The sequence below is a fragment of the Schistocerca gregaria genome, chromosome X (genome assembly GCF_023897955.1).
Source record: "Schistocerca gregaria isolate iqSchGreg1 chromosome X, iqSchGreg1.2, whole genome shotgun sequence".
NCBI lineage: Eukaryota > Metazoa > Arthropoda > Insecta > Orthoptera > Acrididae > Schistocerca > Schistocerca gregaria.
Genome location: NC_064931.1, coordinates 684600556 through 684623907, shown reverse-complemented (window position 1 = coordinate 684623907; position 23352 = coordinate 684600556). Strand labels below are relative to the sequence as shown.

At 39.8% G+C, this 23352-nt stretch overlaps 1 protein-coding gene across 1 annotated transcript in view; it reads right to left on the bottom strand.

Annotated features, from left to right (window-relative positions):
- The window catches only part of LOC126297766 (serine proteinase stubble), a 209028-nt gene that overhangs the window by 10519 nt on the left and 175157 nt on the right, over positions 1 to 23352 (bottom strand). The window contains exon 7 of the mRNA XM_049988941.1: positions 52 to 206. Within this exon, the coding sequence (XP_049844898.1) occupies positions 52 to 206 (155 nt within the window). The remainder of the gene's footprint in view (positions 1 to 51; positions 207 to 23352) is intronic.

The window sequence follows — 23352 nt, the reverse complement described above, 5'->3', positions numbered from 1 at the left end:
CTTCACATATTCAATGACAAAAGCAATAGGAACATAGTACATATAGCTTACCAAACAAGCATCCATGTGCCCATCACTGTGACCAGCACAAAACATTTCAGAGTACAGTTCCAAATTTATATTCTTATGTTCATGCCACTTTAAACATTCTTCATCACTGAGAATTGGTACTGTAGCTTTCTGTAAGATATTTGTTCCAGTCTTCCCTAGGAATTAATAAATGTGATCAGTCACATCTTTACACAGAAACAAGTGAAAAATATATTATAATAAAAATATCATCCACAGAAATATTCACATTGTTTTGGCCCTTCTCTTTGAGCATACACTGGGATGTCTATGAATTCATTGCAGGGTGTTCAGACAGAAAGTCTTGCAAAGTACTTTTGAACAAGTTTTCAAAAAATTGTCTTCAGCAGCTACACTCCTGGAAATGGAAAAAAGAACACATTGACACAGGTGTGTCAGACCCATCATACTTGCTCCGGACACTGCGAGAGGGCTGTACAAGCAATGATCACACGCACGGCAAAGCGGACACACCAGGAACCGCGGTGTTGGCGGTCGAATGGCGCTAGCTGCGCAGCATTTGTGCACCACCGCCGTCAGTGCCAGCCAGTTTGCCGTGGCATACGGAGCTCCATCGCAGTCTTTAACACTGGTAGCATGCCGCGAAAGCGTGGACGTGAACCGTATGTGCAGTTGACGGACTTTGAGCGAGGGCGTATAGTGGGCATGCGGGAGGCCGGGTGGACGTACCGCCGAATTGCTCAACACGTGGGGCATGAGGTCTCCACAGTACATCGATGTTGTCGCCAGTGTTCGGCGGAAGGTGCACGTGTCCGTTGACCTGGGACCGGACTGCAGCGACGCACGGATGCACGCCAAGACCGTAGGATCCTACGCAGTGCCGTAGGGGACCGCACCGCCACTTCCCAGCAAATTAGGGACACTGTTGCTCCTGGGGTATCGGCGAGGACCATTCGCAACCGTCTCCATGAAGCTGGGCTACGGTCCCGCACACTGTTAGGCCGTCTTCCGCTCACGCCCCAACATCGTGCAGCCCGCCTCCAGTGGTGTCGCGACAGGCGTGAATGGAGGGACGAATGGAGACGTGTCGTCTTCAGCGATGAGAGTCGCTTCTGCCTTGGTGCCAATGATGGTCGTATGCGTGTTTGGCGCCGTGCAGGTGAGCGCCACAATCAGGACTGCATACGACCGAGGCACACAGGGCCAACAACCGGCATCATGGTATGGGGAGCGATCTCCTACACTGGCCGTACACCTCTGGTGATCGTCGAGGGGACACTGAATAGTGCACGGTACATCCAAACCGTCATCGAACCCATCGTTCTACCATTCCTAGACCGGCAAGGGAACTTGCTGTTCCAACAGGACAATGCACGTCCGTGTGTATCCCGTGCCACCCAACGTGCTCTAGAAGGTGTAAGTCTACTACCCTGGCCATCAAGATCTCCGGATCTGTCCCCCACTGAGCATGTTTGGGACTGGATGAAGCGTCGTCTCACGCGGTCTGCACGTCCAGCACGAATGCTGGTCCAACTGAGGCGCCAGGTGGAAATGGCATGGCAAGCCGTTCCACAGGACTACATCCAGCATCTCTACGATCGTCTCCATGGGAGAATAGCAGCCTGCATTGCTGCGAAAGGTGGATATACACTGTACTAGTGCCGACATTGTGCATGCTCTGTTGCCTGTGTCTATGTGCCTGTGGTTCTGTCAGTGTGATCATGTGATGTATCTGACCCCAGGAATGTGTCAATAAAGTTTCCCCTTCCTGGGACAATGAATTCACGGTGTTCTTATTTCAATTTCCAGGAGTGTAGTTCGACAACCCACCAACAATGTAAATATTTTAGACCTTATAGCTACAAATAGGCCTGACCTTATTGATGGTGTCCGTACAGAGACAGGGGTTTGTGGTCATGATGTCCTCATAGTGACTATGGTTACTGAAGTTAGTAAATCAGTCAAGAAGGCTAGGAGAGTGTGTTTGCTAGGTAGAGCAGATAATCAGTTGTTAGCATCCCACTTTGACAATGAATTCACATAATTCAGTTCCAGCATGATGAACATAGAGGAATTATAGGCAAAGTTAAAGTAGATTGTACCATGTGGTCAAAAAGTCAGTATAAATTTGAAAACTTAATAAACCATGGAATAATGTAGATAGAGAGGTAAAAATTGACACACATGCTTGAAATGACATGGGGTTTTATTAGAAACAAAAAAAAAAGTTCACAAAATTTCCGACAGATGGCGCTTGACAGCAAAACGTCAGTGACTGTGCATGACAATTGTGTATAAAAGGAGCTTTAATGAGAGAGAGAATCAGATGCACCAGCAGTCGCAGCATGTTGACATTACCTGAAAACGTGCTTTTAGTGAAGCTGTATTACCAGAATGGGGAATGTGCTAGTTTAGTGTTATGATCCTATCGGCATAGGAAGGGGATTTGAGAGGGTAAAGGTCCATTGACAAATGCAGCTGTGACTGATTTTGAAGTTCGAAGCCATGGGTTGTTTAAACAATAGACCCCTTAGTGGCCGACCGAGCACAAGGCGTAATGCTGCTAGGACAGTTCAGGAAGAAATGGAGACTGTAGCAGGTTCGTCTATGCACGGCGAAGTCAGCGCTCATGCAGTCACACGTCACACCGGCATTCTATGCACTACTGTTTCATTGGCACTTAGGTGTACCCTCCGATGCAACAATAAAAAATCCATCAGCATCATGAACTGTTACCTGGCGATTTAGTGAAGCATTTGCAGTGTGGACATTTCAAAAGACGGCGGAAGATGACAATCGGTTGAGTAACGTGTTGTGGACTGATGAAGCTCATTTCATGCTCTGAGGGTCTGTCAAAGGCCACAACTGCAGAATTTGGGCTACCAAAAACCCTAGAACTGTTGTGGAAACTCCTTTGCATGATGAGAAAGTCATGGTATGGGTTGGATTTACCACCTCTACCGTTATCAGGCCTTTTTTTCTTCGAGAAAATGCGTGATTCTGGTTTTGTAACTGCTACTGTGATGGGTGAGAGGTATGCCGATATATTACAGAATCGCATCATACCCAGCCTGGCTGATAAATGCCTGCTGGAACATATTATGTGTATGCAGGATGGTGCCCCACCCCATATTGCTAGACTCGTGAAAGATCTCTTGCGCGCGTCGTTTGGTGATGATCGTGTGCTCAGCCGCCAGTTGTGTCATGCTTGGTCTCCCAGGTCCCCAGACCTCAGTCTGAGCGATTATTGGCCTAGGGGTTACCTGAAGTCGCAAGTATATCGTGATTGACCGACATCTCTAGGGATGCTGAAAAACAACATCCGACGCCAATGCCTCACCATAACTCCGGACATGCTTTACAGTGCTGTTCACAACATTATTCCTTGACTAGAGCATTTCCTGTAAAGAACATCATCTTTGCTCTGTCTTACTTTGTTATGCTAATTAATGCTATTCTGATCAGATGAAGTGCCATCTGTCGGACATTTTTTGAAGTTTTGTATTTTTTTTTTTTTTTTTTTTTTTTTTTTTTTTTTTTTTTTTTTTTAATAAAGCCCCATGTCATTCCAAGCATGTGTGTCAAATTGTACCTTTCTATTTACATTATTCCATGATTTATTCAGTTTTAAAATTTGTACTGACTTTTTGATCACCCGATATATTATGCTCTTGAGAAGTAGTATGTACCAAGTAAATGGATTAAGGATGGAAAAGATGCACCATGGTTTAACAACAAAATACAGAAAATGCTGAAAAAGCAAAGGCTGTTGCACCCTTAGTTCAAAAGAGAATGACAGGAAAAAAGTTAGTAGAGATTCACAAGTCAATAAAAAGGATTGTGCATGAAGCTTACAACTAGCATTGCCATCTCATAGCAAAAGATCTTGCTCAGAACCCAAGAAAATACTGGTCCTATGTAAAATTGCTGCACAGGTCAAAGGCTTTTATCCAGTCACTCATTGCCCAGTCTGGTGTAACAATGGAAGACAGCAAATGGAAAACTGAAGTTCTAAATTTCACATTTAGGGAATTGTTTACACAGTAGAATCAGACAGACATACCATCATTTAACCATCGCACATAGTCTTTTATGTAGAACATAGTAATAAGCATCCCCAGTATACTGAAACAACTGAAAGAGTTGAAAACAAATAAGTCACAAGGTCCAGATGTAATCCCAATTCAGATTTACTATATGACATTGGCTCCTTACTTTATCTTGCATTTATCTTCAATCTCTCCCCCTGTGCAAGGTCCCAAGTGACTAGAAAAAAGCAGGTGAGTCCCGTATGTAAGAATTGTAAAAAACAGACCCACAAAATTGCAAACCAACATCCTTAATATTAGTTTGTTGCAGAATTCTTGAACATATTCTCAGTCTGAATATGACAAATTTCTTTGAGATGGAAGAGCTTCTGTCAACAAATCAGCATGGTTTTAGAAATTTAGCTTGCCCTTTTCTCACATGATATCCTGTGAGCTACAGATGAAGGGAAATGGGCAGATTCCAGATTCCTAGATTCCTGAAAAGCACTTGACACACTGTCTGATTATAGAGTGTTAATGAAGGTATGAGGAAACAGAATAGGTTTCCAGATATGTGAGTGGCTTGATGATTTCTTAAGTAACAGAACCCAGTATTTTGCCCTTGATGATGAGTGTTCATAGGAGACAAGGCTATCATCAGGAGAGAACCAGCAAAGTGTAATAGGACCGCTATTATTCTCTATATACATATATAATCAGGTGGACAGGGTGGGCAGCAATCTGTGGCTGTTTGTTGATGATGATGTGGTGTACCGGGGGGCATCATCATTAAGTGACTGTTGGAGGATACAAGATAATGTAGACAAAACTTCTAGTTGGTGTGATGAATGACAGCTTGTTGTAATTGAAGAAAAAATGTAAGTTACTGCAGATGAGTAGCAGAAGCAAATCCACAGTTTTCAGATACAGCATTAGTAGTGTGCTACTTGATTCAGTCACATTGATTAAATATCTAGGCATTATATTGCAAAGTGATATGAAATATAATGAGCATGTAATGATTGTAGTAGGGAATCCAAACGGTCAACTTCTGTTTATTGGGTGAATTTTAGGAAAGTGCATTTCATCTGTAGGGGAGACCACATATAGGACACATGTGCAACCCATTCTTGGGTACTGCTCAAGTGTTTAGCAACCCCACCAAGTCAGATTAAAGGAAGACATTGAGGCAATTCAGAGGCAGGCTACTAGACTTGTTACCAGTAAATTCAAACAACATGCAAGTATTATGAAGATGCTTCAGAAATTCAAATAGTAATCCCTGGAGGGAATATGATGTTACTTTTGAGGAACACTTTTCTAAAAATTTTGAGAACTGGCATTTGAAGCTGACTGCAGAATTATTCTACTGCCATCAATATGTATTTCATGTAAGGTCCATGAAGAGAATTTGAGAGGAATTAGGATTTGTGCAAAGGCATACAGACAGCCATTTTTCTCTTGCTGTATTTACAAGCGAAACATGAAAGAAAATGACTATCAGTGGTACAATCTACTCTCTACCACACACCATATTGTGGCTACCAGAGTATGTGCTACTGTGTTGCCTGTCCCACTGAAATTTCACTTTTACATAATACTGTGATGCATACAAGGCATAATGATTATAATTTCAGGTTTCTTCATATTAGTACACGAAGGTAAACTTCGCATGTTCTTTAGCCAATGCTCCCCGAAATAAAAAATATTTGCTACTGAGTACTTCTTGCTGTACTGAATGTTTGTGAATTCAATTGCTGTTCTACTTGTAAATTTCTGAAAATTTTGTAGTAAACAGATGTGGATTTTACTCTATTTTTGTTAGCCCTTGGATAAGTATGCCATTTTTCATAACATGAGTGGGCACATTGCACACTTTGTACACATGTAAGAATAACTTCATTTATTTTACCAAGGTAAGTATGTATGAACAAAACCACAGTTAGTCTTAGTTTGAGTAAACCATGATAAAATAAACTTATATGAGTTAAATCACTGTTTAATTGAACAATAATAAACAAACTTTGGCTCTATTACTCTGTTGCTCCATAAAGACCCAATCAAAGCATTAAACAGTGCAGTTGTACCAGATCCCTGAAAATCATTTGTTTCATTACTAATTATATTGTAGATAACTGCCTCATTGTGGAATTGTGCTGATAGCTCAGAACCTGGACCATTTTCTTGCACAGATCGTAATTTTTTTTCCACCTAGCTTGCTGTTTATTTTATAATACTGCTGCTCACTTGGACATATGATAATACAACTTACTATTGCGTTAGCTGAAGCTGTAATGAAGAATTAAGTACAGGCTTGTAATTATAAAACAATAATGGAATTGTACAACACAATGTTATTTGTGACTGACACACTTTATAAATAGATGTGCCTGCCTGAAGATTAAATGGCTTGCAACAGCATATTGAATTCTGCCTAGGAAAATGCCACAGTGTAAATATTCATTACACATTTAACTTAGTTTACTATATAGCTCATCTGAACAACATTGAATTATTTTGCCACTGGTTTCTTCACAAGCACGAAAATATTTACTTTTTAGAGATTTTCATAAGACTGAAAAATTCAGGCTTAGTTTGGAACAATTTTCTCAGAAACTTTAGAAAATGTTTATAATTTGGGTTCTATCTTTGATCATGACATTATGCTCTAAAAAAAAATCCTTGTACACCTTGTTCATTCCATACTATGTTCGAGATAGTTATCATCTTGTTGCCTCCTCACTAGAGGAGATCATTTGTAATATACACAATGTTTTGATGATCTAAAGACTTTTGTTTGAATTTTCTGAACCAGTTCAGAATTTGATTTAAGCCTGTGATCATCAGTAGCAAACAAAAGTATTCCTTGCTCTTATTTCCACACAGTAATCTGTTACAATTTGTAACCTGGGGTGCAGGAGCTGCAGATTAATATTTTATAACTACAGTTTTTGAAGTAGCCTATGATTACATCACATAATATATCAAATTTAAAATTTATACCACTAGTATAGAGTGTATTTTTCCAATTTCCATTTTAGAACTAGTTTAGTATTATGTTAAAATTAGGCCGCTTCAGAAATTTTATATTGAAATCTCTGGTTAGTCTTACCTCATTCAATTTAGAAGTTGAAATGTTAGACAAAGCATTATGTCATTCTACGAAAAGATCAAAATTACAACTGAAAGTGACAATTTTTCCTTTGTTTACGACCAACAGTATTTGGATGCTAAGCTACCATTTGTCAAGTTTTCTTGATTGGGAACAAAGTGGAGTACAGGATGTGGAGGAATCAAGCTGTACCGAACACACATTCTACAATGGGAAGATGAGTGGTGCAGTAAGGAAAGGGCATAAGAAGGTTGGGACATGGTTGCTTCATGTACTGCCACTAGAAAACTTGTGCCTTGAGCTTTGTACTGAGTACTTACAAAAGTGGAAGTGATAAATGCTTCTGTATGTACTATGACTCTTTTTCTCATAAGTGGTGTCCACTACAAACTTGTAATTGTTGTTATCACTCAGTTCATAACAAGCAAACCACCAGGCAAACACAACATTAATGACATAGTGGTTTCTTCAATCTATGCACAACATTTTTAATGTTTGATCTGGAAGGGTGACAATGGCAGAGCTCATAACACTAACAGCACAAGAGTTTTCCACATTTGTTTTTACTTTAACATCCATTGAGATTTTAACCACCTGACATGGCTGGAAGCTCAAGAAATTTTTATTAATTCATATCACTGCAAGACCATGAATTCATACATTACTTTTAACTTCTTTCAGTAATTCCAGGATTAAATTTTCAATTGTATTAACTTATTTTAATACTGAAAGTCTGAAGTCTGTACATGCCCAGTAAAGGGTATGGGCCTCACATGCCAATGATAAGAATGAAAGCATCTGATACTCTAGATCACAAATAGAACTAAACCTAAAGGCTTTTACTTCTGTCACAGAGTATAATACTGTGTTCATCACTAAAGTGTACCCCACTTTGGCAATTTAGAAACACAAGTGTAATTATCACATAGGCTTAATTGGAGGTAAGGCAGGTCATTCATTGGTAGGATCCTGGGATATTGCAGTTATTCTACAAAGAAGACTGCTTACAAATCACTTGTCTGTCCTGTCTTAAAATATTGCTCAATTGTGTGCAACCCATATAAAAGAGGTCTAACAGGGGATATTAAGCCTACACAAAGAAGGGAACCACAAATGGTGACAGTTTTGTTGGCTCACACGAGTATGTCACAGAAATGCCTAAAAACATGAATTGGCAAATAATGGAAGACATGCCAACTATCCATCAGAAGCCTACATACAAAGTTTCAAGAACCAGTGTTACGTGAATAACTTAGACTTATTCACATATGTGCGGTGTCTGTTGTTTCAGCCATGTCCAAAAGAACAGACACCATTCCTGATACTGCAGCCCCACATATACTCTCTAGAGATATTCCTCAGTCCCCAATGTATTGCTCCTGTAGGAGCCATGAAGACAAATTAAGACTTATTGCAGCATGCTCAGAGGCCTGTAAGCAGAAATATTTCCCATGCTCCATATGCAGCTGAAACGAGAATATATCCTAACATATGATACAATGGTAAGTACCCTCCACCCTGCACTTTACAATTGTTCGCAGAGTAGGTATTTGGATGTGGATGTAGATGTAGAAAGGATCAAGTGGAAGCATATTCCAGAGAAATTACTGTTCGAAGATTGATCAAATATAACCTGTAAACAAAAGAGCACTAAAACTTCTTACAAGGAGGTCAGTATGTAGCTCTTCTTCCACATGAAGGATCATCCATTATTCAAGCTGCCATGATTTTTAGGAAACATACTGCAAAGCCCAAAGATATTATGAAATCCACCAAGACCACTCCACACTGAAGTATATTCAACATATTCTGCATAAGAAATTAATTCCACTTTACATTGGACATTGCTACATCAGATGTATACAGAATATACACTTAGATCAGATAAACACATCAGCAATTGCAAAACACAAGGCCACAACAAGATCATATACTCAGTTTTGATGGAATAAGTATGCTAATAAGTTCCTGCAACAAAGTGTACACCGTATTGAAACTTCCCAACAGAATAAATATTTGTCCCAGAAGGGAATTTGAACCCAGAACCTTGCCTTTTGTGGACAATGCTCCTACCAACTGAACTATCCAACCACTTCTTACAGCCCATTTCAATGAAGAGAATGTGAAAACAGTAATTCATATAATTTAAATTATGTCTTATCATGATTACTAGAAGAAGATGATTGTCTAATACCTTCAACTGATCTTTAAATTTCTGTGCCTACTTTTATTCCATTTTTTAGAAATATAAGTGAGAAAATTGCAAAAATTATATTTTAATTGTATTATTTTAAAATATTCATAGTTAACAACATTTTTGCACACTATCTGATCAAAATTACTAATGGACATTAATATAAGGTATGTCCACCTTCCAACTTTATGATGGCTTGATTTTCCACCAAGTGTCTGAATGTCTGTGGAGAAATTACAGCCCAGCCTTCTTCAAGAGCTGAAACTGGAGAATATAGTTGTGTTGAGCATTATCTTCTGGAGTGAAGTTGATGTTGTGACTCACCTCCGTTAGCTTCAGTTTGGGACTGTGGTGTCACCGCCAGACACCACACTTGCTAGGTGGTAGCCTTTAAATCGGCCACGGTCCGGTAGTATACGTCGGACCCGCGTGTCGCCACTATCAGTGATTGCAGACTGAGCGCCGCCACACGGCAGGTCTAGAGAGACTTCCTAGCACTCGCCCCAGTTGTACAGCTGACTTTGCTAGCGATGGTTCACTGACTTCTACGCTCTCATTTGCCGAGGAGATAGTTAGCATAGCCTTCAGCTAAGTTATGTGCTACGACCTAGCAAGGCGCCAGTATCTGTACTATTGATATTGTGAATCATGTACCATAAAGAGCGACATTCTCCATGAATGGATTAAAGTTAAGTATTCCATCAGCTACGTCCGTTTTCCTCAATTCTAATTCCCTTGTCATCTTCCAGACCTCACGCCAGCCTGCATGAGCTGAGACGCGTGAATTTCGGCCTCCTTTAATAACACAGGGTTGGCTCTCCAGCCAACCACAACAGGGACTATGGGCAGTCCAGTCTATTTCAGAAATGTTATTTTCCACAAATAATTGCCTCATAGATCCTGTTTTATAACAGGGTACAGTGTCATGATCAGACAAAGAATCATTGTCTCAGAACTCTTCCTCTACTTTACTCAGTACTGTAAAATGTATTTATATCCTTCTGCATTTAGCATTTTCTTAAGACCAATAAGGGGACCATGCTATCATCACAAAAAAACAGCCCCGTAAAATATCACCACCTCCTCTGTACTTCATTGTTAATACCAGACGTGATGGTAGATAATGTTCTCCAGGCATTCACCAAACTCAAACCCTTCCATTGGACTGTAACATGGTACAGTCTGATTCATCACTCGTTTACAGTGCCTACAGCATAATTTAGCACTGACCACAGAAATGTGTGTATATGATGAGCTGCTTCGCTATTGTACTCCATTTTTTTAAATCACAGCCATTGTGCTAGCTGGAGTGCTGCAGATGGTATAAAACTAGTACCAGGTTGCTATGCAACCCTGTAATGTGGGCATAAGTGATGGTAGTTAAGTGTTATGTACCTTATCTCATCCAAAGTATAAAGACATCCATTATCGGACATTAATATGGGGTGTGTCAGCCCCTCACATTTATTATGGCTTCAACTCTGCTGGGAACACTTTCAATGAGGTGTCTGAATGTCTGTGGAGGAATGGGAGCCCATTCTTCCTCAAGAACTAAAACCAAAGATGATGGTTATTGGTTATGTTGGGCACTGGGGTCTGTAGTGAAGTTAACATTCTAACTCATCCCAAAGATATTTCATTGGGTTCAGATTGGGATTCTGAACAGCCCAGTACACTTATGGAATATTACTGTGCTAAGACCATTGTTTCACAGATGCTGCCATATGATAGGGTGCCTCCCAATCATTCCTCTGCCGTACACAGTACACATTGCTGTATTGTGATCACATTCTTCCACATTTAGAGTTTTTGTAAGTGCAGTAAGGGATCACAATCTAACCACGAAGAACATAATGCATACTGTAAGATCACTGCCTCCCTAATTAACTGTTGGCACTACTCATGAGGGCAGGCAACATTCTCCAGGGATTCACAAACTCCAAACCCTTTGATCAGATCATCAGTTCAAATCAGTTCATTTCCAGTCATCCACTGTTTGGTGAAGTCTCTCTGTACACTTCTTTATGCCTCACTGATCACTTACTACAGAAATGTGAAGCATATGAGGAGGTGCTTGACCACTGTAACCCATCCATTTTATCTCCCTATGTACAGTAATTGTGCTAGCTGGGCTGCTTGTAGCACTTTGAAACTAATGAGTGATGTCTTCCACCAACGATTATAGTTGGTGGGGGCTTCAACCTTCCCTCGATATGTTGCCAGAAATACTTGTTCAAAACTGGTGGTAGGCAGAAAACATCTTCCAAGATTGTCCTAAATGCTTTCTCCGAAAATTATTTCGAGCAATTAGTCCACGAACCCATGTAACTTGTAAATGGTTGTGAAAACACACTTGGCCTCTTAGCCACTAACAATCCAGAGCTAATAGAGAGCATCATGACTGACACAGGGATTAGTGATCACAAGGTCGTTGTAGCTAGGCTCAATACCGTTTCTTCCAAATCCAACAGAAACAAATGCAAAATAATTTTATTTAAAAAAGTGGATAAAGTGCCACTAGAAGCCTTCCTAAGAGACAATCTCCATTCCTTCCGAACTGACTATGCAAATGTAGACGAGATGTGGCTCAAATTCAAAGATATAGTAGCAACAGCAATTGAGAGATTCATACCTCATAAATTGGTAAGAGATGGAACTGATCCCCCGTGGTACACAAAACAGGTCTGAACGCTGTTGCAGAGGCAATGGAAAAAGCATGTGAAGTTCAGAAGAATGTGAAATCCCAAAGATCGGCTAAAATTTACAGACGCGCGAAATTTGGCATAGACTTCAATGCGAGATGCCTTTAATAGGTTCCACAACAAAACATTTTTTCGCAATTTGGTAGAAAATCCAAAGAAATTCTTGTCGTATGTAAAGTACACAAGCGGCAAGACGCAGTCTATACCTTCACTGTGCAGTGCCGATGGTACTGTTACCGACGACTGTGCCGCTAAAGCGAAGTTATTGAATGCAGTTTTCCGAAATTCCTTCACCAGGGAAGATGAATGAATATTCCAGAATTTGAAACATGAACAGCTGCTAGCATGAGTTTCTTAGAAATAGATACCTTAGGGGTTGCGATGCAACTCAAATCACTTGATACGGGCAAGTCTTCAGGTCCAGATTGTATACCGATTAGGTTCCTTTCAGATTACGCTGATACAATAGCTCCCTACTTAGCAATCATACACAACCACTCGCTCACTGATAGATCTGTACCTACAGATTGGAAAATGCTCAGGTCGCACCAGTGCTTAAGAAGGGTAGTAGGAGTAATCCATCAGAACTACAGACCTATATCATTGACGTCGGTTTGCAGTAGGGTTTTGGAGCATATACTGTATTCAAACATTATGAATCACCTAGAAGGGAACAATCTATTCATAAGTAATCAGCATGGTTTCATAAAACATCGTTCTTGTGCAACGCAGCTAGCTCTTTATTCGCAGGAAGTAATGGCCGCTATCGACAGGGGATCTCAAGTTCACTCCGTATTTCTAAATTTCCGGAAAGCTTTTGACACCGTTCCTCACAAGTGACTTCTAATCAAGCTGCGGGCCTATGGGGTATCGTCTCAGTTGTGCGACTGGATTCATGATTTCCTGTCAGGAAGGTTGCAGTTCGTAGTAACAGAAGGCAAATCATCGAGTAAACCTGAAGTGATATCGGGTGTTTCCCAGGGAAGCGTCCTGGGACCTCTGCTGTTCCTGATCTATATAAATGACCTGGGTGACAATCTTAGCAATTCTCTTAGGTTGTTCGCAGATGATACTGTAATTTACTGTCTAGTAAGGTCATCCAAAGACCAGTATCAGATGCAAAGCGATTTAGAAAAGATTGCTGTATGGTGTGTCAGGTGGCAGTTAACGCTAAATAACGAAAAGTGTGAGGTGATCAACATGAGGTCCAAAAGAAATCCATTGAAATTTGATTACTCAATAAATAGTACAATTCTCAAGGCTGTCAATTCAACTAAGTACCTGGATGTTAAAATTACGAACAACTTCAGTTGGAAAGACCACATAGATAATATTGTGGGGAAGGCGAGCCAAAGGTTGCGTTTCATTGGCAGGACACTTAGAAGATGCAACAAGTCCACTAAAGAGACAGCTTACACTACACTCGTTCATCCTCTGTTAGAATATTGCTGCACGGCGTGGGATCATTACCAGGTGGGATTGACGGAGGACATCAAAAGGGTGCGAAAAAGGGCAGCTCATTTTGTATTATCACATAATAGGGGAGAGAGTGTGGCAGATATGATACGCGAGTTAGGATGGAAGTCATTAAAGCAAAGACTTTTTCGTCACGGCAAGATCTATTTACAAAATTTCAGTCATCAACTTTCTCTTCTGAATGCGAAAATATTTTGTTGAGCCCAACCTACATAGGTAGGAATGATCATCAAAATAAAATAAGAGAAATCAGTGCGCTAACAGAAAGGTTTAGGTGTTCGTTTTTCCCGCGTGCTGTTCAGGAGTGGAATGGTAGAAAGATAGTATGATTGTGGTTTGATGAACCCTCTGCCAAGAGCTTAAATGTGAATTGCAGAGTAATCATGCAGATGTAGATGTAGACATAGATTTCATGTAGTTTTTTGGGACTAACCTCCGCAATGCTCAACAGTCCTTGTCTTTAATTACATGAAGCTTGCCTAGCCTTGGTTTAGCTATGGTGGTTGCTGCATGTTTCCACTTCACAGCCATATCAGCAACATCTCACTTGGGCTGATTTAGAAGGGTTGAAATATCACCGATGAATTTGTTGCTCAGGTAACATCCATTGACTTCCCTGTACAAAGTCACTGAGCTTTCCTGAGTAACCCATTCTGTTGTTACGGCTTCTCTACTGACAACACAATGCCTCCTGCCTCCTTTTACAGTGGCAAGTCAAGTGGTCAATTCTGCATTACATAAGTGTGTCCAGATATTTTTGATGAGATAGTCTGTCTGAGGATACAATCAACAATGTTAGTGTTCATCCAGTTTTACATGGGTTGTTAGACCATCTACATCTACATCTACATCCATACTCCGCAAGCCACCTGACGGTGTGTGGCGGAGGGTACCCTGAGTACCTCTATCGGTTGACCATTTAGCCATAACTGACACAATGACAACTATAAAATGTGTGTTAACTGAGAAAACCATTAGACCATTAGAATAGTTACTGAAGTCTCAATAGAAACCTATAGAAGAAAACTGCAAAGCACTGAGGGATATGAGAGAGCAAATGTAAATTTTAAATTCAAAGCATTTTTAATATATTCCTCTCTGTTTTAATTGACTGTTTCCCAATAAAAAGTAAAAGATGGCACCAGTAGTATATCAAAGAAACTGTCACTAACAAAAAGCATTTTAAAGCATTGTGTAGCACAAAGAAAGAACCATACCTAATGATCATAATAAGAAAAGATGTGCAACTGCTTTCATATTACAGTAGGTATTGTTGTATATGGAAAAATATTTTTTTCTTTAAATCATAAAATCTTTCATTCATGTCAGAGATTAATAAATCTTAACACAAAATCAAAGCAATATGGACTGTAGTTAGGAGGAAAATGGGAAAATCTATTAGGGACAATGTCAATCTTGTAATTAAATATAATGACCAAATGGTCCATGCTTCGACATGTAGCAAGTATCTTTAACAATTACTTTATAAATGTAACTGAGAAACTCAGTGCAGTCAGCTTAAAAGGAAAAGAACTGCAGCATGTGTGACAACCAGTGCCACAATCATTCAGTTATTTTGAGATTGCTCCAACTTTTTCTACTGGAGTCAGCAAAATAATTAGGTCTCTTAAAAGCAAATGTGATACAACCAGCTCAAAAGAAAAATAATTGCAGTATATGTGAGAAGTAGTGCCTCTAGCATTCAGTTAATCTGAGATCGCTCCAAGTTTTTTCACTGAGTAAAGAAAAATATTAATAGCTTTGATGTAGTTACTGTTCTCAACAAAATATTTAATGCATCACTTTCAAAAGATATATTTCTAGATAGACTAAAGTGTGCTATGTCATATACCCCTCTTCAAGATAGATAGCAGGACATTATTAATAATTACCAACTTTTTGCACTATCAGCTATCTTCTCAAAAGTTTCGAAAAAGGTAAAGTGTTTAAGAATGACTGAGCACATCTGCAGATTCTGGGTCAGCCACAATTTGGATTCCAGAAGGGCCAGTTCACTGAACATGTAGTCTACCATTTCACTGACAATGCTTTAAAATATTTTAATGACAAGATCTCTCATACCGGATTTTTTTGTAATTTGCCTGTGCAAATCACAGTGTTCTTTTGCAGTTCATGAGTTTTGAGGTATTATGAGTATGTGGTTCATTTCACATTTAACTCATAGGAAGATAAGGGGTATGTTAGATAGCTCATGCAACCCATGTGATGAATATCTTCTGAATGGAGACAAATTACTACTGGTTTTCCACAGAGATCAATTCTAGGATAGCTCATGTTCTTGTTATTGTGGCACAATGACCTAGTCTAGTGTAATGGACTGCCCAGTGTCAATTCAGCAGATCAATGTCACAGGGGAAGAAGTGCCTGTCAGCACAAAAGCAAGGTGCTGTGAAGTAAGAGACATATTCAGAATGCAAGAACACTCGGTCAGCATGCTGGTGGTGTAGAACATCTGAAAGCTGAAGTTGGGACACCCTACAACAGTGGCAGGGCTCCAGCCTGTTGTGATTTCCAGACTGAAGTGCTGCCATGGTGGCAAACATTAACCAGTCTGGTTTATATATAGACCACTTAATTTAGATCCTCACTCTCAGATGTTCAGTAATGACCTGAAGTGTATGGCATGCCAAGTGATACAATCTATGCCAGGAGATGACTAAAAGATGAAGATCATTTGCAGTACAGGGTGAAATAGCCAGCTGCAATTCACATACTTTAGCACCAGCAGCTGCAGGTTTCCACCTGGGTTAAAGTCCGCATTTAGTCAACTTTGTGTATCTCCACACCAATGGGTCACCCATTGAGCGACTACCATCTACAGACAGCAACCTCCCGCGGCGGGTGGGGGGGGGGGGGGGGTGTCCACATTGTTGCTAATCATTGCATGTGGTGAGCACATGCCATAATCTTCATTCAGGTTGGGCACCATTCTTTAAACACCATTGATTCCAGCACATTATTCACTGAAGCAGTCAAGCTATGAGGGGTAGCCTCTGTCATCCATCACTGCTGGCATGTCACCTAACATCAGAACTCTGCAGCTGTGCATATTCCAGCAGCCACTGCCACCAGCAAGTGCTGGCCTGGTGAGCAACTGCTGACACCAGCATACCATGTGACCATGGCCTACCATGTCACAGAAAACACCAACCTTCTCTCCTGCTACAATTACATCTTCCTAATTGACATGAATAAAAGACTTTTGAACCTAGAGATGTTTTATTGACGGTCTGCCATACAATTTCAATCTCCACTACCTCCACAACCCACATTCAGGTGGGAAACAGCATTCCATCTTGACCTACCAGCAGACAATTCACTCACCACCCACCACCTCTACACTATATGCAAATGACTCTGCATTTTACTGATTGTGCAAGTGCAATAATAAAAGCCAACAGAGCAATGACAACAGCATGCAAAAAAAGAACTAAACTACTAAAACATCTGATGGACAGACCATTCAAGTACAATTAATATGAATTTTCAGTCTTCGTAACTACCACCTGTTCTTACACTGAAGAGCCAATGAAACTGGTACATCTGCCTAATGCCATATAGGGCCCCCATGAGCATGCAGAAGTGCTGCAACACTATATGGCATGCTCTTGAATAAAGTCTGAAGTAGTGCTAGAGGGAAGTGACACTATGAATCCTGCAGGGTTGTCCATAAATCCATAAGAGTACGAGGGGATGGAGATCTTTTCTGAACAGCATGTTGCAAGCCATTCCAGATATGCTCAATAATGTTCATGTCTGGGGAATTTGGTGTCCAGTGAAAGTGTATAAACTCAGAATGGTGTTCCTGGAGCCACTCTGCAGCAATTATGGATGTGTGAGGTGTCGCATCATCCTGCTGGGATAGGATGCTTACATACGTGTCACCTGCCAGAGTCATATTCAGACATATCAGGGGTCCCATTAGATTAGATTAGATTAGATTAGATTAATACTTGTTCCATAGATCATGAATACGACACTTCGTAATGATGTGGAACGTGTCAGGTTAATAAAAGATGTCTGTACAAGAAATTACATTACACAAAATATTGCATGACACTAATGATTAAGTTTTTTTTTTTTTTTTTTTTTTTTTTTTTACTTTATATCTAAAAATTCAGCCAATGAGTAGAAGGAGTTGTCATCTAGAAATTCTTTTAATTTATTTTTAAATGTTAGTTGGCTATCTGTCAGGCTTTTGATGCTGTTTGGTAGGTGCCCAAAGACTTTTGTGGCAGCATAATTTACCCCTTTCTGTGCCAAAGTCAGATTTAACCCTGCATAGTGAAGATCATCCTTTCTCCTGGTGTTATAGGTATGCACACTGCTATTACTTTTGAATTGGGTTGGATTATTATCAACAAATTTCATAAGGGAATATATATACTGTGAGGTTACTGTGAGGATCCCTAGATCCTTAAATAGATGTCTGCAGGATGACCGTGGGTGGGCTCCAGCAATTATTCTGATTACACGTTTTTGTGCAATGAATACTTTTCTACTCAACGATGAATTACCCCAGAATATGATGCCATACGAAAGCAGTGAATGAAAGTAGGCATAGTAAGCTAATTTACTGAGATTCTTATCACCAAAATTTGCAATAACCCTAATAGCATACGTAGCTGAACTCAGACGTTTCAGCAGACCATCAATGTGTTGCTTCCAGTTTAACCTCTCATCAATGGACACACCTAAAAATTTTGAAAATTCTACCTTAGCTACAGACTTCTGTTCAAATTCTATATTTATTACTGGAGTTTTGCCATTTACTGTACGGAACTGTATATACTGTGTTTTATCAAAATTTAAAGAGAGTCCGTTTGCTGAGAACCACTTAATAATTTTGTGAAAAACATCATTTACAATTACATCACTTAGTTCTTGGTTTTTGGATGTTATTACTATACTTGTATCATCAGCAAAAAGAACTAACTTTGCATCTTCATCAATGTGGAATGGTAAGTCATTAATGTATATCAAGAACAGTAAAGGACCTAAGACCGAACCCTGTGGGACTCCGTGCTTGATAGCACCCCAGTTTGAGGAATCAGCTGTTTTAACATTACACGAACCACTTATTTCAACTTTCTGCATTCTTCCAGTTAAGTATGAATTAAACCATTTGTGCACTGCCCCACTCAAACCATAATGATTTAGCTTATCTAAAAGAATTCCATGATTTACACAATCAAAGGCCTTTGAGAGATCACAAAAAATACCAATGGGTGATGTCCGGTTATTCAGAGCATTTAATATTTGATCAGTGAAAGCATATATAGCATTTTCTGTTGAAAAGCCTTTCTGAAAACCAAACTGACATTTTGTTAGTACTTTATTTTTACAAATATGGGAGGCTACTCTTGAATACATTACTTTCTCAAAAATTTTTGATAGAGCTGTCAGAAGAGAGATTGGGCGGTAGTTGTTGACATCCGACATATCCCCCTTTTTATGCAATGGTTTTACAATGGCATATTTCAGTCTATCAGGGAAAACACCCTGCTCCAAAGAGCTATTACATACGTGGCTGAGAATTCTACTTATCTGTGGGGAACAAGCTTTAAGTACTTTGCTGGAAATGCCATCAATTCCGTAAGAGCTTTTACTTTTCAGTGAGTTTATTATTTTACTGATTTCAGAGGGAGAGGTTGGTGGAATTACAGCTGTTTCAAACTGTGCAGGTATCGCCTCTTCTATTAATAGCCTTGCCTCTTCTAGTGAAGATCTAGATCCTATTTTCTCCACAACATTTAAAAAATGATTATTCAAAATATTTTCAATTTCTGATTGTTTGTTAGTGCACTTGTCATTCAATTTTATTGCACTAAAGTCTTCCTGTGCTCTTGGTTGCCCTGTTTCCCTTTCAATAATATTCCAAATTGCTTTAATTTTATTATCAGAGTTACTGATCTCAGACATGATACACATGCTTCTGGACTTTTTAATAACTTTTCTTAGTACCGCACAATAGTTTTTATAATATTGAACAATTTCGGGGTCAGTACTCCATCTTGCTGTTAGATACAGTTCTCTTTTGCGGTTGCAAGATATTCTTATTCCTTTAGTTAGCCAAGGTTTATTATATGTTTTCTTGGAATTATGTTTAACTATTTTCTTGGGAAAACAATTTTCAAATACCCTTAAAAATGTATTGTGAAATAAGTTATATTTCAAGTTTGCATCGGGTTCCTTATACACTTCATCCCAGTCTAGCTGCTGTAGGCTTTCCCTAAAGTTTGCAACATTTATATTGTTAATTGAACGCACTGCTTTGAAAGTCTGATTTATTATACTGCATGGAGCTATGTCATGTACTGTAACAAGCTGTGCACTATGATCTGAAAGACCATTCTCAACAGGATAAGCATTTATGTCCTTAAACTTATCTTGGTCTATAAAAAAGTTATCTATCAATGTACTGCTGTTCTTTGTTATCCGAGTAGGAAAATCAATGACGGAGCTCAAATTGAAAGAACTGAGTAATACTAAAAGGTCATTCTTCCTATTACACTCTTTCAGGGAATCAACATTGAAATCCCCACAAATGATAATTTGCTTCCCCCTGTCTGACAGATAGCACAACAAAGCATCCAAGTTTTCCAGAAATAGCTGGAAATTCCCTGAGGGGGACCTATACACTGTTACAATTATGAAAGTGCCATCCTTTAGTTTAAGTTCAGTGGCACATGCTTCCATATGTTGCTCTACACAAAATTTTTTAGTTTCTAAATTTTTTGCACTGTGGAAGCTTTTGACATATATGGCAACTCCTCCTCTCATCATATTATCTCTACTTACATGTGCAGCTAATTTGTACCCATTGATGCTAACCTTTTGCATATCAGTGACAATGTGATGCTCAGACAGGCATAGTACATCTATTACATTCTCAGTTTCTATATCTTCTAAACAAAGCAGAAGCTCATCAATTTTATTGTTCAATCCCCCAATATTTTGATGAAATATACTAACATTTTTCATTTTACTTTTGCAACTATCTTGAACTTTTTTGACATCTTTAGTACTTGCATGGCTGAGTTTCCCACTGGACACTGATCTTACACTAAAAAAGAGTTTCCACCATGAGATGTAGTTCCTCCCCCCTTTAAATTTCCTGCTATCAGCCCAGCCAGTTTACCCTTCCCTTTCCTGTTGAGGTGTAGGCCATGTCTAGTATAGTCCCACCTACAGAGTGAATCAACACGAACCACACCAATGTGTGACCCCGCACCAGATCCAAGTAGCCGTTCCAACTCCAAATTAACTCTCCTGACAGAAGAGGTCAAATGAGGTCGGTTGTGGCGTTCCAGAACCGACACAAACCCAACACTGGTATGATTCGATGCCGATGCAATCTTTGCCAGGTCACACTCTATGCTGTACCCCGGATCTCTGTCAATACTGTTGCCCGGCCCACCCACAATAACCACGGTGTCTTCCTTAGTAAAACCTTTACATAGTGAACCTAAATCCTCTGTAACCTGCCCAAGTTCAGCACTAGGTTTGAAAAAACTTGTGACCTGGTAATCCAACCCTAATTCATCCTGCAGAAGTTGGCCCACACCCCTAGCATGCGAACTACCTAGCAACAAGACTTTCTTTCTCTTTGCAGACTTCCCTACATTCTTAATCAATTTGCTGCTGAAAGCTTGTTGAGCCCTGTGTACATCTACTTCTGTGAGAGGCTCATCAGTTTCTGACTGAGGCAACAGGTCAAACCTATTTTGTACATTAATAACAAAGCGGTCAGAAGAATTTCTTGGCCTGTTCCTCATGCCTGTTGCCACTTCCCACCCCTGTTTACCCTTCTCCCCCCTTAACCTGCCCAGTTCTCGCCTAGCCTCATCTAACTCAGCCTGAAGGGCAGCAATTTTCCCCTCCTGTTCCACAATCTTCCTATCTCTACTGCATAGCCTACAGAACCACTGATGAGTCTCGCTCATTTTCCCAATTCCCACGCCACTACAGTCGCCCCAATGAAAAAAGTTACTACATCCATCACACCAGACCCCGGAGCTAACGATCCTACGGCACGTCAGGCACTTTACACTCATGGTACAAATCTATTTTAGTGACAGAAAGACAATTAAGTTACCGGAAAACAATGAAAATACGTGTACGAAAAATTAGGCCTACTCGCGACTATGTAAACAGTGGTTCAGAAGTTTTTTACTGGAAATTACTTAAGAGATGACGATACTCTACAGATATAAAGGGGCAGCAAACGTATTTAGCACACTAAACTATCAGTAAATGCACTTAAGATTGCGGTATGAAGTTTAATCTGAAAACTCAAAAGTTCGGCCTGGCCGCGATATGTAAACAAAATGAACTTTACGTGATTACTGTGAAAATACGCGAGTAAGACAAAAACCTTTAATGGTATGCTTGCAGAGCACTATAATTAACGTAATAAATTAGTTTAAAGTGTTAAAAAACAGTTTATTACTACTTAAATTACTTATCTTGTACAAGAGCTGTGACTCAGACGTCCGTGTAGCAGGCGCAGGGCTCCAACTACATATACCCCACACCATTACAGAGCCTCCACCAGCTTGAACAGTCCCCTGTTGACATGTAGGGTCCATAGATTCACGAGGTTGTCTCCATACCAGTACCTGTCCATCTGGTCGATACAATTAGAAACGAGACTTGTCTGACCAGGCAACATGTTTCCAATCATCAACAGTCCAATGTCAGTGTTTACAGGCCCAGGAGTACTGTAAAGCTTTGTGTTGTGCAGTCATCAAGGGTATGCTAGTGGTCCTTCAGCTCCGAAAGGCCATATCAGTGATGTTTCGTTGAATGGTTCGTATGCTGCAATTGTTGATGACAAAGCATGGAAATCTGCAGCATTTTGTGGAAGGGTTGCTCTTCTGTCACCTTAAACTATTCTCTTCAGTCATTGTTGGTCCCGTTTTTTCAGGATCTTTCTTTGGCCACAACAATGTTGGAGATTTGATGTTTTACCAGATTCCTGATATTCATGGTACACTCGTAAAATAGTCATGCAGGAAAATCCCCACTTCATTACTACCTCAGAGATGCCGTGTCCTATCACCCATGCACCAGCTATACCACATTCAAACTCACTTAAATCTTGATAATCTGCCATTTTAGCAGCAGCAACCAATCTGACAACTGCACCAGATACTTGTCATCTTATATAAGCATTGCCAACCACAGAGCCATATTCTGCCTGTTTGCATATCTCTGTATTTGAATATGTATGTCTGTACCAGTTTCTCTGGTGCTTCAGTGTATGTAATTATCAGTATTAATTCTATTCAGCAATATTCATTGAGAAATGCCATCAAGGTTATATTTGCATTCCTGTCTGTATGTTAAAGGATCTGCAAGATTTATAAAAGAACATGAGACTGACAAAAATGTGGGCTGTAGAAGATGCCTTTGCAACACAATGACATGTGACCCAGTGATTCAAATAAAAGGTGTATCAAAAACTGACCATGAATGACCTACAAGGCCTCAGACCAGTACTTGTACTGTACTGACTGGATGGAAATGGGTGATTTAGACAATATACTTGTCCTAGTTCATGACTGACTTTGCTGTACTACCTTTGAACATTTCCTCCCACCCTAAATGTTCCTAGAAACCTAGATATGACATTACCACTGTCATCAAACTCTCAGCTTATGTAATGCTGACTGATCAGAATTTAATCTGTCAGTTGTCAAGCAATGTGAAATGTCACCTAAATGTATTTGATGTGCCATTGAGCTTCCCTATACTTGCATGCTATGTGCCAAAAACAAATACAAT